Source organism: Bos indicus, chromosome 10 (genome assembly GCF_029378745.1).
Source record: "Bos indicus isolate NIAB-ARS_2022 breed Sahiwal x Tharparkar chromosome 10, NIAB-ARS_B.indTharparkar_mat_pri_1.0, whole genome shotgun sequence".
In the NCBI taxonomy this organism is placed as follows: Eukaryota; Metazoa; Chordata; class Mammalia; order Artiodactyla; family Bovidae; genus Bos; species Bos indicus.
In genome coordinates, this window is record NC_091769.1 from 22,144,763 (window position 1) to 22,157,254 (window position 12,492).

General features: G+C 46.0%; 1 gene segment (V, D, J or C); it reads right to left on the reverse strand.

The window, feature by feature from the left end:
• The window catches only part of LOC109564828 (T cell receptor alpha chain constant-like), a 76,360-nt gene that overhangs the window by 4,519 nt on the left and 59,349 nt on the right, over positions 1 to 12,492 (reverse strand). Inside the window, 1 exon segment of the C gene segment in view lies at positions 193 to 465. Coding sequence covers positions 193 to 465 — 273 coding nt within the window.

Sequence of the window (12,492 nt, forward strand, 5' to 3'; positions counted from 1 at the left end):
GGACGTTCTGTGACCTGCCTGGCTGGGGCTCACTGATGCTCAGGAATGAGAAGGGAGGGGTCTTTGCTGACAGTTGATGAGGTTGAGACCACCAATCAGAGCAGCTTTTAGATGTCACAAACCTGAGCCCTGGGCACAAATGAGCCTCTGGATGGAGGAGACAACTTAGAGCAGAACCCAGGCTGCACTCACCCAAGCTGGAGGCGAAGGGAATGGTCTCGTTGAAGGTGTATTCGCATCCATCATCGCTGGTGTTTCCCCAAGTCACTATCCCGTTGCTCTTGGATCCCAGGATCTCCATGTTGAGCACGGTGCTGTTTGTTTTGTGCACCGTGCTCCCCTCGGACCCCATGATTTTTTCCATGTTGACTTGATTTGAATCAAAATCGGTGAATAGGCAGACAGAAGTGTCACTGGATTGGGGGCTTCTCAGCTGGTACACAGTGGGGTTGGGGTCCTTGACTTCTGTGGACCAAAAGGACCCAGGTTAGGAGATGGTTGTTTTCCTCCTCCCTCCAACCAAGGCCTGAGTCCAGATGCCAGTGATGGGCAAGAATAGGGCTATATGGGGCTGGCAAGTCACATTCTCAGGTTTGAGGTGGGAAAGAACATTCTAGAAACCTTCTGCTCACAACGGACAGGACTCAGGGACAGGCACAAACTACGGGTCCTGGCCAAGAGACCAGGCTCTCAGTGAACACACTCTGCCAGGCCCTGCCTACCATTCAAGGAAACTAGCAATTCAGGGCTACTTAGGGATGCTGCCCATTTTTCTACTTAATAGGAACTTTTGCAAAAGCTCAGAAGGCCTAGGAAGCAACAACATAGTTCTGGCAGGACAAAGCAAGCACAGAAAAGAGACCCAGCAAAGCAAGCCACATGTCTTAGAGTCTAGGGTGGTCTCCCCGTCTTGGGCTGGTGTTGACAGGAGTGTGATGTTTGTAATAGGCTGGCATGAACTTGGAAGATGGGCCACATCACCAGGAGATTTCTCTCACTGATAAAAGCTTTAGGCTCTAAATCAGAACCCTTGTGTCTAAGCCCTGGCTCTCCCATTTACTAGCTACAAGGCTTTGAGCAATTCATACCAGCTCCTTGAGTCTCAGGAATTTCATCTGTCAAGTGGGGATATTGCCTCATCTTTTTTCCTGACCAGGCTCTCCTGAGAAGCTATGAGAGTTTCTCCATATAAAGTTATATTTAATAAACTGAAATAATTTTAGTAATTGCAGCTCTTGATACTGCCAGTAGATTGCCATGATAACTGCGCTACCCAGTAATACACAGTTTCTATTCTTCCGCCCCAGGAAAGCAGGAGCTGCAGGAGGCTTTTCTTTAGTGCTGAGAAGAAGACTCAGTATTTTCATGGGATTCTGTGTTTTTAAAGCAACCCCCAGTGTTTATTCTTTCAGACCTCCTGCGTTTGGAGGAGGAAGCAGAGGTTTACTAGGAGGATTAACACGTTGGGGCCACCCAGCAAGTTTACAGCAGAGCTGGGATGGCAGCTTCCGGGGCCCGTGGTTCTCTGCTCCCCTAGCTTTCTCACCACACAGGCAAAGTCTTGCAGACCAGTGATGTAGGACGCACCCCGTGTGCCGAGCCAGTCAGGGTGGCCTTGGCAACGCAGATATCCAGCTGGATGGAAACCAGGGGAATCAGCCCTTGGCATGGCCTTGGGATGCTGAATCAAGGCAGAGCTGCCTATGGGTAGGGTTGTCCATGGTCACCTGTGAGCCACACCCAAAGCTCTGGCTTCAAAGGATTCTGCCTGCTCCCCTCCAATCTCCATGTGCCTGAGAGGACGACATCACTGTGGGTTAAGGATTTATGGCAGAATTCTTTTGCTGGGAGGGAAGAGACGGGAAGCCATTAGCTAATACCACACCCCAGTGGATGTGTCAGTCGTTAGCGGGAGTCATGGGTGGGACCAGAGAGGGTGATGTGGAAGGGTGTGGAAGTGCTGAGAGAATGTGGCCACAAGAAAGCTGAGGTTAAAGTGCCACCAGACACAGTTTGACCTCAGAGGGAGAAAGGGGTTTGTTATGGGGGCCAGACACCTGACTTTGAGTCCTGGTTAAACTCTCGCTTAGATCCTAGAGCCAGTGGCTGTCAGTCTGGAGAGGGTCTAGACCATGCTGTCCAGTGTGATAGTCTTTAGCTACACTAACCAACATCAAGCAAACTCTGGGGGATAGAGAAGGACAGGGAACCCTGGTGCGCTGCAGTCCATGGGGTCACAAAGAGTCGGATACGACTGAACAACAACAAACGTCAAGTAAAATTAAAAATTCAGTTAGCAATTAAACCTTCATGTTGAGACCCCAGTAGCCACATGTGGCTGATGCCTACGGTGTAGGACAGTGCAGGTTGACAGAGTATTTCCATTGTCACAGAAAGTTCTATTGGATGGCATTGGTCTGGAGGGTGCAATGCCACAGACCGCAAGGAAAGGCTGAGGGGGCTGAGAGTGAGACTTAAAGCCAACTGAGATCCGTGCAGGGTGACACCAGGGCAGGCTTACTGTTGCTCAACTTTGCTAGTGAGAGATCAAAATGAAAGAGCAGTTAGTGAAGTCAGAGAATTGGGGTGATTTTTAGCCTCTCTCAGTTCTTGTTTTTACTAGTTGATACCCTTGGGCTTTCCCCATGTGCATATTTGCTGTCGTTTCTCTGCCCAGCTTCCTTACCCCTGGTTTCCTTCTTAGTCACCCTCTCCTGCTCCCCCTACTTCAGTTTTTTCTTTGAGCTCATCATCCAAATGAGCTGTCTATAATGTGGAGCTGATCGAGTCACTTTCTGTTCAAAATACTCCAGAGACTCCTATCGCCTATAGGATAATGCCCATACTCCGTGGCACAGCATTTGGTGGTTGCCACGATTTGGAGCGCTTGAATTTCCTCTCTCAAGTCCTTTATATGCCTTGTATGAGTACAGCTGGACAAAACTCTTCATCCTGGCTCCCTGGAATATAAGCTCTGTGATAACTAGGACCTGTCCCTAGATCACTGCTGTGTCCCTAGTCTTTGCCATATGCTAGGTGCTTAAGAAATAATTGTGGGATAAATAAGCAGCCTAGTGACCGTCAGATTTGGAAAATTCCTATTAATTAGATTTTGGGTCAAAAAACCTGGATATTGATCCCTAAACTTGGCTTTTTAAAGCCCTCTTTTAGGGACTTAGGTGGTGGTCCAATGGCTAAGAATGAGCTCCCAGTGCTGGGAGTCCAGGTTCGATCCCTGATCCGGGAGCTAGACCCCACATGGCATAACTGAGAGTTAGTGCGGTACAGCTAAAGATATTGCGTACTACAGCCAAGATGCGGCTCAGTCAAGCAAATCAATAAAAATAAACACTAAAGAAGAAGTCCTTAAAAAATGAAGCCCCTTTTACTTTTATCCCCAGGTACCTCAATGCAACATTTTTGTCTGAAAACAAAGAATGAGTCATTATTAATCTGGAGATCTTTAGGGGTCCATCTGCCAGAGCCCCGGGAGAAAAACATCCTGTTCCACTTTAGTAAGATAAATGCCTCCTACCACTGATGACATCTCAGAAGGTAGGCTTAGCAAGACTGGATCAACTTTTCAGTGTGGAAGTCCAGCTATTTCTAGATCCTCATCATTCATTTTAATTCAGAATTAGCCACAGAAGCACACGTTCCAAGGCTCTAGGTTCTAAGATCCCCAGGGCACAGCAATGATGGAAAGCTCCCATACCACCAAATCTGTGTTTGGAAGTTGGGCACCAGGAACCCTAAATGTGAGTGAGCAGTACTGACTGAGTTGAGTCCCACTGAGGCCCTCGTGAGCGTCAGGAAGCAGTGAACCTTCAGAGACATACCTGGAGTGATGGAGACTCTGGTTCCCTTGCCAAACTGCATCTGGGAGCCAACACCTCCATCTCACTCTCACTGTCTTCATTACAGAAAGCCTTAGGTTTCCCCTCCTCTGACGGATGGGCTCTTACAGCCCACTGAGCAACAAAGGGGGGTGGTCTAGGCCATGAACTGTCCATGGGAAGAACTGGCCTCTCTCACCTTCACCTCTGGTCTGCATTTCTGAATTGTTTCCCTGTTTCCCAGTGGCTGGCCTTGGGCCTAATGGTCTATACTATCCTGAAGGCTCTAGCATTCCTTTTCTCCATTGTCTCTGAAGGCATCTTTGGCTTTCTCTCCATCTAACTTCATTATCAGAGTGTTTACTTGGCCAAAATGCACATGCCTTGTTCATTCCTGAGATCATGCCCTCTGTCTTGGTGTTTCTTATGCCTGGAAGTCCCCTCATCTCCTTGCTTTGCCCAAATAGATCTTAATTTATCCTTTAGCCTCAACAATTCTTTCTACTTCATAAAACCTTTTCCATGTAGCCCAACTTTTCAGCCAGAACCCCATTTCTCTGAATCTCTACCGTGCCTGTTAACATCATCAGCTGGTTGATACAAAAATGGTTTTCAGGTTGCAAAATTTACAATATCTTGGTCTCTTTGACTAGTTTTTATACTGTTTGGAGACAGTTCAAGCATCTATCTTAGATATTCATACTCAGCCTCACATTTTATAGAATGATGGCCACAGAGAAGGCATTTAAAGTTATCTGCTGAATGATTAAAGTCAAATTTTAATGTGATTGACCTAGAGAGACACAGATTTTCAAGATCAAGAGGGTTGCCTTTTCCATTCACAGAGGCCTCTGTAAGACAGTTATAACACTCACAGTTAGCCTTGCCATAGTAATACCAAGATCTCCAGGGAAAAGGTTAGAGATACTAGTTCATGAGGTTGCAAATGGTGCCGCCTGGAATGACTCACCAGATATTATGGACACTTGGGTTCCTTTCCCAAAAGTGAGTTTACCGATCGCTCCTCCTGTATTCACACTGCTGGGGACACCATTACAGAAACTCACTGGCCCTGGCTCCTACTTCATTGAGAAACACTGGTCTCTCAGAGGGGACAGAGGATCACACTCTTTAGAGTTAGACCTTCTGCTCTTCTGTGTCGAATCTTTGTCTCTTATCCTTTTCTTCCTGCCCCATCCTGCTATAGTGCCCTGGATTGGAGGTTCTGATTCCCATAAACACAGAATTTAGTAGACAACCCACCCTGCTCAGGACAATAGTGTCTTGGATCCTCTCGTGAAAGGTCCAGGACTCCTTGCCCATCATCTGACTCATGATTTTTCAGGTTCTGGCCCAAGGGTGTTTCCTGAGCATTGAGTGCAGGATGAGAGGATGTTCTGGGATGAGTGGAAAGAACCTTTTGGGGCTCGACAGGAGAAGGCACCTGGGCTCAACTGGGCATCTCAGACAAAGAAGAATTAGCTGTCAATGTCCACCTTTGCCCCACATTACTTACTTGGATGGACACTCAGTCTGGTCCCTGCTCCAAAGTTTAACTTATCAGTGCCGAATCTCCACTGAGGGTAAGGTCTTTGCAATAACCGTCCTGACATTAACCTGCTGGAATCTACCAGGCTCTGAGGGCACCATCTGAGAAGGGACCCTGGCTTTTTTTCTTATGTTTCCTATTTTCCATGGAAATTGTTCCTCTTTCCCTTTACAATAATGAAGCTTTAGAATAACAAAGCCTTCATGATGATGATGATGATAATTATTAATATTATTTAGAAAAGCTGCCAATTATTGATTACTTGCTATATGCCGAGCATTATCTCATATTATGATGTGGTAATTTTTATTTTTCTGTTGAGAAAGTGAAGACTTAATTAGCTGGAGAGGACAAATCCAGACTCCCCCCAAGGTCTGCTAGCCTTTTAAGCTATGCTGTGAACCCTACACCATCCTGCCTCCATACCTTGTTGTATTTGCCATTCACATAGGGGTCTGGGTCATTTTTACCCTGGGAGCAGTTCAAAATTCTACTCAATCTCAGAGAGGAAGATTCTGTGAGCAGCTATGCCCACACTAAGCTCGTTAGTCCATCCAGGGAATTTAGCTACCTGCTGCAATAAAAGAGAATTTGTGTTTGCCATTAACTCATCTCTTTCCCCCAAGAGCATTTAGCTAATTTCCTGAATGCTCAGATTATCTGGTGCTGATATGATCCGTTTCGCTTGAAAGCACCAAGTATCTGCAACTCTTTTTATGTTTCCGTAAATTGTTCTGCTCAGGTTTTCATTTACCCAGCTGGCTCTTGGCACTTCTACTTTAACATGAGAAATGGGAGCATTTCAAGTTACCAGAGAGTTTGTAGAAATGGAAACGAGTGTTTCACATATCCTCAAGTTTGCCATAAATCGTTGCCGGTTTTCTCACAGACAAATGGTCAGTCACTTTGCCTTGGTCATTCACACCGTCATACTCACGTGAGTGTACAGTCAGCCTGGTTCCGGTTCCAAAGGTCAGCTTATTGTAGACACCAGAAGACACCCACTAGGAGGATGCTTTATAAGAACTCTAGTGCCTGGCAGGGTTAGCAATGACTCCTATGTCTGTTTTACAGGTTCCTTCAAAATCCCCCTTTCTCTAGCACAAGAGAGAAGTCCGGGTCCTAATTCCTGAGCTTTCTGTGTAACAACCTCATACACCTTTCTATCCCAGCCAGCCTTCAGCAGGTCAGGCTCTTTCTGGAGGGTGGATGCTCATTCTAGATTCCATAGTGAAAGTGAGGAAAGAAAACGGAAAGAGTCTGGAGAAAAACCAGAGATTAATTGGGAAATGAATCTTGAGGGAACATTCACAGCACTGGCAATAGATGGAAAACCTTGAGTACAACTTAATCATGGAAGGGAGGCCTGTGAGAGCTCTCCTATCAGAAAGTGGTTCCATTACTCCTTGAGGGCAGACACAGACTAATATTGCCATAGGAATAGCCTCATGAAGTGCACAAGAAGGACTGCTTAATTGTGAAGGTTGTGAGAATCAGGAGTGAGTTGCAGATGGGGCCCAAGAATCTAGTTCTCTGGAAAGTTCTAAGGTTAGGATTAACGTTCATATGGGAACAACAAAAACAAAAAATCTCCAGTTTGAGAGTGGTTTAGACAAGTCCTTTTCAGTGAGAATTTCACAGAACTCTAGTCCTAAATTTCTCTGCAAAAAAGATTCTAAGCTCAAAGAAGTTTGGAAAATGCTGTATACTCTTTTTTCAGTCCTGAAGCCTGACAACACATATTAGCAGTCTAAAGGCTCTGAGAGATCTTACAATAAAGAAATTTAGAGCTTCTTAAACTTATTTGATCCAAGAATGTTTCGTTTCTTAAAACATCCATTAACCTCTGTGGAACATGTACAGGTTTAGATATTCATTCCCCGGAAGTCCCTTTTCTAGTTTAAAGAATTTAAAATTCATCCTAAATTTCAGCCTAATTTTATCCTTAAGCTTTTGTGTTCTGAGTCTGTTTGTTCTCCTACCAACTCCTACGGACACAATTAGGGGTCTTATTGATGCTGATTATTTCTTTCTAATCATTATGAAACAGCTTCATTCTATTCGGGCAAATGCTGAACAGTAGTCAGCTATGCAGCAAATTTTCTTGCTGCTGTCAGGAATGGCTCGAGGGAAGATATGAACGAAGTCATCATGCAAGACCACATCACCCCAGTACTTTGCAGGGTTTACCTACTGGGAACAATGGCAACTTGAAAGCCTTGCCCAAATGTGAATTTGTTGGCTTTCTTCCCACACACCTTCCTACAGACCTTAGAGCTATGTGCTTCAAAGGAGATTCTGGTCCTCATGGAGAAAAGTTTCCATCCTGGGTGGTGTCTCAAATAGAGACATATACTTCAAGTATTTATCATTAGACCAGTTTCCTTTTTGCTACCATAGGATTTTCCACTTGTGCTACTTCCCTAGCTGCTGCTGCTGCTGTTGCTAAGTCGCTTCAGTCGTGTCCGACTCTGTGCGACCACATAGACGGCAGCCCACCAGGCTCCCCTGTTCCTGGGATTCTCCAGGCAAGAACACTGGAGTGGGTTGCCATTTCCTTCTCCAATGCATGAAAGTGAAAAGTGAAAGTGAACTTCCCTAGCAGGGTGGTGCAATTCTTATATCTCTGAACTCTGGTTCTTCAGAAATATGATGGGGTTTCAGGCTTTCTAAAGGCAACCTGATCTGACCCAGGGCAGGGAAGAGACTTCGGTGAGTGCACAAATGAATGGACAATTACGGAGGAAGTTTTCCCTCGAGAAATGGGCTCTCACCCACCCATGCACGTTCAGGTGGATTCTGTCATCTCTTGGTTTTGAAATTTAGCAACTCTGTTGGGGAATACTTGCTGCCATCTAAACCAATAGGTTCTAAGCAGTTACTGCCTCTGCACTGAGGTCTTCCCCAACTCTCGAGCTGAAGGCGTTTTTCAAGTCACTTGTTTGGTGATGCCTATGTGTCAGGAATGGTGCTGGGGTGTGGCGGTGAAAGGATGAAGGAGAGGGGGTCTCACCCTCACAGAGCTAATAGTGCAGTGCAGGGTGGATGAAAGTACCAAGCAGCTAGGATAGGAGGTCAGGATGCCTTCCTTTCTGCCATTCCATCGCAACTTGTGTGTACTTCCACGGCAGTGTGGTGACACTGTCTTTAACTGTCTATTTGTACGGATGTCTATCCATGGGGAGATACTGGATGACAGAGACTCTGCCTTTTCCTTTCTTCCTTCTCTCCCTTCTATCCTTCCCTTCCTCCCTCCTTCCTTCTGTGGTGCTTGGCCAAAATGTTTGTTCAGGCTTTTCTGTAAGATCTTTATGGAAAAACCTGAAGGAGCCTTTTGTGTGTGCTCAGTTGCTCAGTTGTGTCCAGCCCTTTTGTGACCCCGTGGACTGTAGCCCGCCAGGCTCCTCTGTCCATGGGACTTTCCAAGCAAGAATACTAGAGCAGGTTGCCATTTTCTACTCCAGGGGATCTTCCTAACCCAGGATAGAACCCATGTCTCTTATGTCTCCTGCATTGAATGAGCCTTTTGGTCAAGCCAATAATAGTTATTTGCTAAATATTTGTTGAATGAAAGCCCTCTCAATATTTTAGTTCATTTTAAATGCAATCCTGCTATCTTCTCTTATTAAGACTGTTTCATTTATCTTTTGAGTTCTGTATAGGTCCATTTTCTAAACTCAATATTTTTATTGCATTATTTAGGCCTTAAGTCCTTCCCATATCTCTTGATTAGACATGGAGCTTTGTGAGAGTGTATCCCATGCCCATGGTCTTTGGGAAATTTAACTTATCACCCTTCATGAAAATTAAATGGCAACAAAAATAAGTTTTTTGGCATAATCAGTCATAATTTCTTTTCTAATAAAGGTCTTTTGTCTCAAAGGAATCTAGAAATAGCAAAAGAGTCTACCTCTGTAATGATGAAAAGGCCAGGCCCCACTGGCAATGACTACGTTTAGAAAATAAACCACTGTTGAGCTTGCAGCTGGGAATTCAAATTTCAAAACATTCAAACCTCATGAAGAAGCATGAGAAATTAGTTCGGGAAGTGCAGACTCAACATCCAAGAAAGCAGAACAGGGACTTTCTGTGCTTTTGGCTGGAGTCTAAGGTTGGGCACTTACTTGGATGCACTCGGAGTCTTGTTCCACTCCCAAAAGTGAGTGTTCTGCTGCCTGTGTTCACACCCTGCCACAATGCAGTACAAATACTGCTCTCTGAGGGTGGCTGCCCTCACCCCCTCCTTCCCCCATATTTACAGCCTTCACTCTTGGGAACAGAGCTTTTAAACAGCCTGTTTCAAGGTTTTGATGATAAATTTCTTTCGGTGTTACTTTATGCCCAATAACCAGTCCCCTTAGGTTTCTACTCCTCTCCCTGCCATACCTGAGTTCTGCCAACCAGGTTCAATGACTCTACTCATCTCTTCAGAAATGATGAGTCCTGGACCAAGGCTGCCATGGTTGCCATGGCAACAAGGCTTGGGTTGGGCAAACCAGGGACCAGACCAGTAGCCTTTGAGGTCTGTGATCTTCCTTCACAGAATACAGGACGGACAGTGGTAGCAGTGTGGTGGCATGGTTAACAGTAAGGCCCTGGAGTCAAATAGATCAGAGTTAAATTCTAGCTTGTCATTCCTAGCTGTATGATGTTGGGTTGGGCAAGTTATTTGGCTTAAGCCTCTGTTTCTTTATCTGTAAAATGGGCCTAATACTAGCTACCTAGCATTAGGATGGGTGTGAGCATTGAGAAATTCTGTGGAGGAGAGGATGTAGTCACTGGCACATGTCAGACATTCCGTAAATAGTAGCTAATAATCCAATGGTTCCCAGCAATGATTTCCACTGAGGGAGGGATGAGGCTTTTTGCAGCCAGAAGAGACCTGTCCCTGTTCCATCGCCCTTTCCAACACTGCAGGGTGCCTCAGCACCCTGACTGGGATGCTCTTGCCTGGGACAGATATCTCATGGATCCAAGACAACATGGTAAGAGATTCTCAGCCACAGAATTGAGGGGTAAGATGGACCCCTTGGCTGCCAAGAAGATAGTTCTGCTTCAGAAACCTAACCAAGAGTGAAGCCTTTTTTCTCAACCCTCAGGGATTTGTCCTCTGCACCCACCATGCAAAACCCTTGTCCAGCACAACCTCAATCATTTCATTAGACCTGACACAATGGTAGGTTACTCCCAGGCAACAATGGGCTCTCTAACGACGGAGCAGACCAATCACAGACTCCCTCATTATTGCAGTATCCTTCCATCATGTGTCCTCTGTCTACAGAATATCCCTTGACTGTTTCTATAATACTCACGTGGGTGAACAACAAGCTTGGTCCCTGTTCCAAATATAAATCCATACTTTTAGTCTTGATACACACAGCAAGGAAAGCCCTTGCTAAAACCCATCTCACATGACTTTCCTATTGCAGGAATCTCCCACAGTTGTCCAGGGCCCCTGAACCTAGAGGCGGTGATGGGACTGGAAGAGCCCCACACTTCCTTTACTCAGGAGAATGCACATGCTCCTGTCAGTGGGGAAGCAAGGCAGCAGCTCCCTTGGAGCAGCAGCACCACCAGCGCTGCCTGCTTGCCTGGGGCCACAGCAGAGTCTGACTCTGTTACTCTTTCGTCAAACACAAGTGCTCCCAGGATGGAGGCAAAGGAGATTTCATATTATATTGTCAGTGGAGATGCTGAGAGAAAGCAACAAGGGGCACATAAAGGTTAGACACAAAGGTTCTTAGAAGTGACCTTCTAAGAATGTTAGGTGTGGCATCGGTGGAGGACATGCCCTTCCTACTCCCATGAACATAAGTTGTCCAGCACCTATGGGGTAGGAACATCGATGGGTGGGGGAGAGGGTCATGTGCCCAGAAGGATCCCAGCTCACTTACTTGGTGTGACCAGCACTCGAGTCCCATTTCCAAAAGTGACTCTGTTCCCATAATCACACTCTGGGTAAGTGCATTACAAAAACGTCTTGGCTTTGCCCACCCTCTCATAGAGGACACACATACTTCCCAGGAGCTCTAAATGCTGGGAACCTGGGAGGGCTGACCCTAACCTTTTTCCTGGGATGGGTGATCTGACAGCTGGAGAGAGATTCCCTAATGGCTGTAGCAGCTTCAGCCCCACTGCTACCCAGCACCTCCATTTTCCTCATCACAGCCATCAACAAACAGCCTCTGGCTACTTCTCCTGCACAGGGTAGGGGGGAAGCAGAGCCTTGACAACACTTGGTGAAAAACTTGTCTCCTACCTTGGCCGGGTGGGTGTGCATGTTTCTGAAGGTACTGGCAGCAGCGGGCATTTCCCACCTCAGCTGCCCCTCCTGAGAGGAAGGCACCATCGTCTTGGGGACATTTGCGAAAATGTTTGCAATGTTTCACTTTGCCAGAAAGAGTGGGAGCAAGAACATTTTCATTAAGCCATGCTGGGGCACACGCTAAAAACATGCTTCGGTGAGACTCAGAGTCACCGCATCCTCCTTGGGGCTGAGCAAGACTCCTGGTTTCTAATGCCTGACTCATTCCTGCTTCTACTGTTGCTATCCTCACCTCAGTCAGGCTGCTTTCTGTCAAGGGTTGTCAAGAAAGTCAAGCATCTCAGCAGATAACAGTCTTAGGTCCTTTTCCAGAAATGCAGGGGTGGAATCCTGCTTGCTCTCTGCCAGGGAATGTGGACTATCCACTGTCCTGTTTCCAGCCAGTAGGGCCCCAGGTCCTGTGCATGACCGCACGCAGCATGCTGCTTGGCGCACCCACATATAAATTGTTAATAGACTTTTAATAGATGGGTGTATTGTTTTTCTGACAAGACTGGAAGTTCTCGAGAGCAAGAACCACATCTTACACTTCTTCTTTTCTTGGTTTGTTTCTTTTTAAATCACATATGGCCCCTGGCTTGTTGATGATACTCAGTCATCATCTACTGAGGTGAACTGAGTTTTACTGTGTATAATTATTGGGACAAGAAGGCCAGTTTAGGGAGAGGTTAAAAGCTAAATATACTCTGGGTAAATATGAGCTGTAAAATCTAAGTGCTTAGGCAGGGAAAAGCTAAGGAAACATTTCTCAGAGAGGTAATCGGGAGGCAGCATAGAAACCA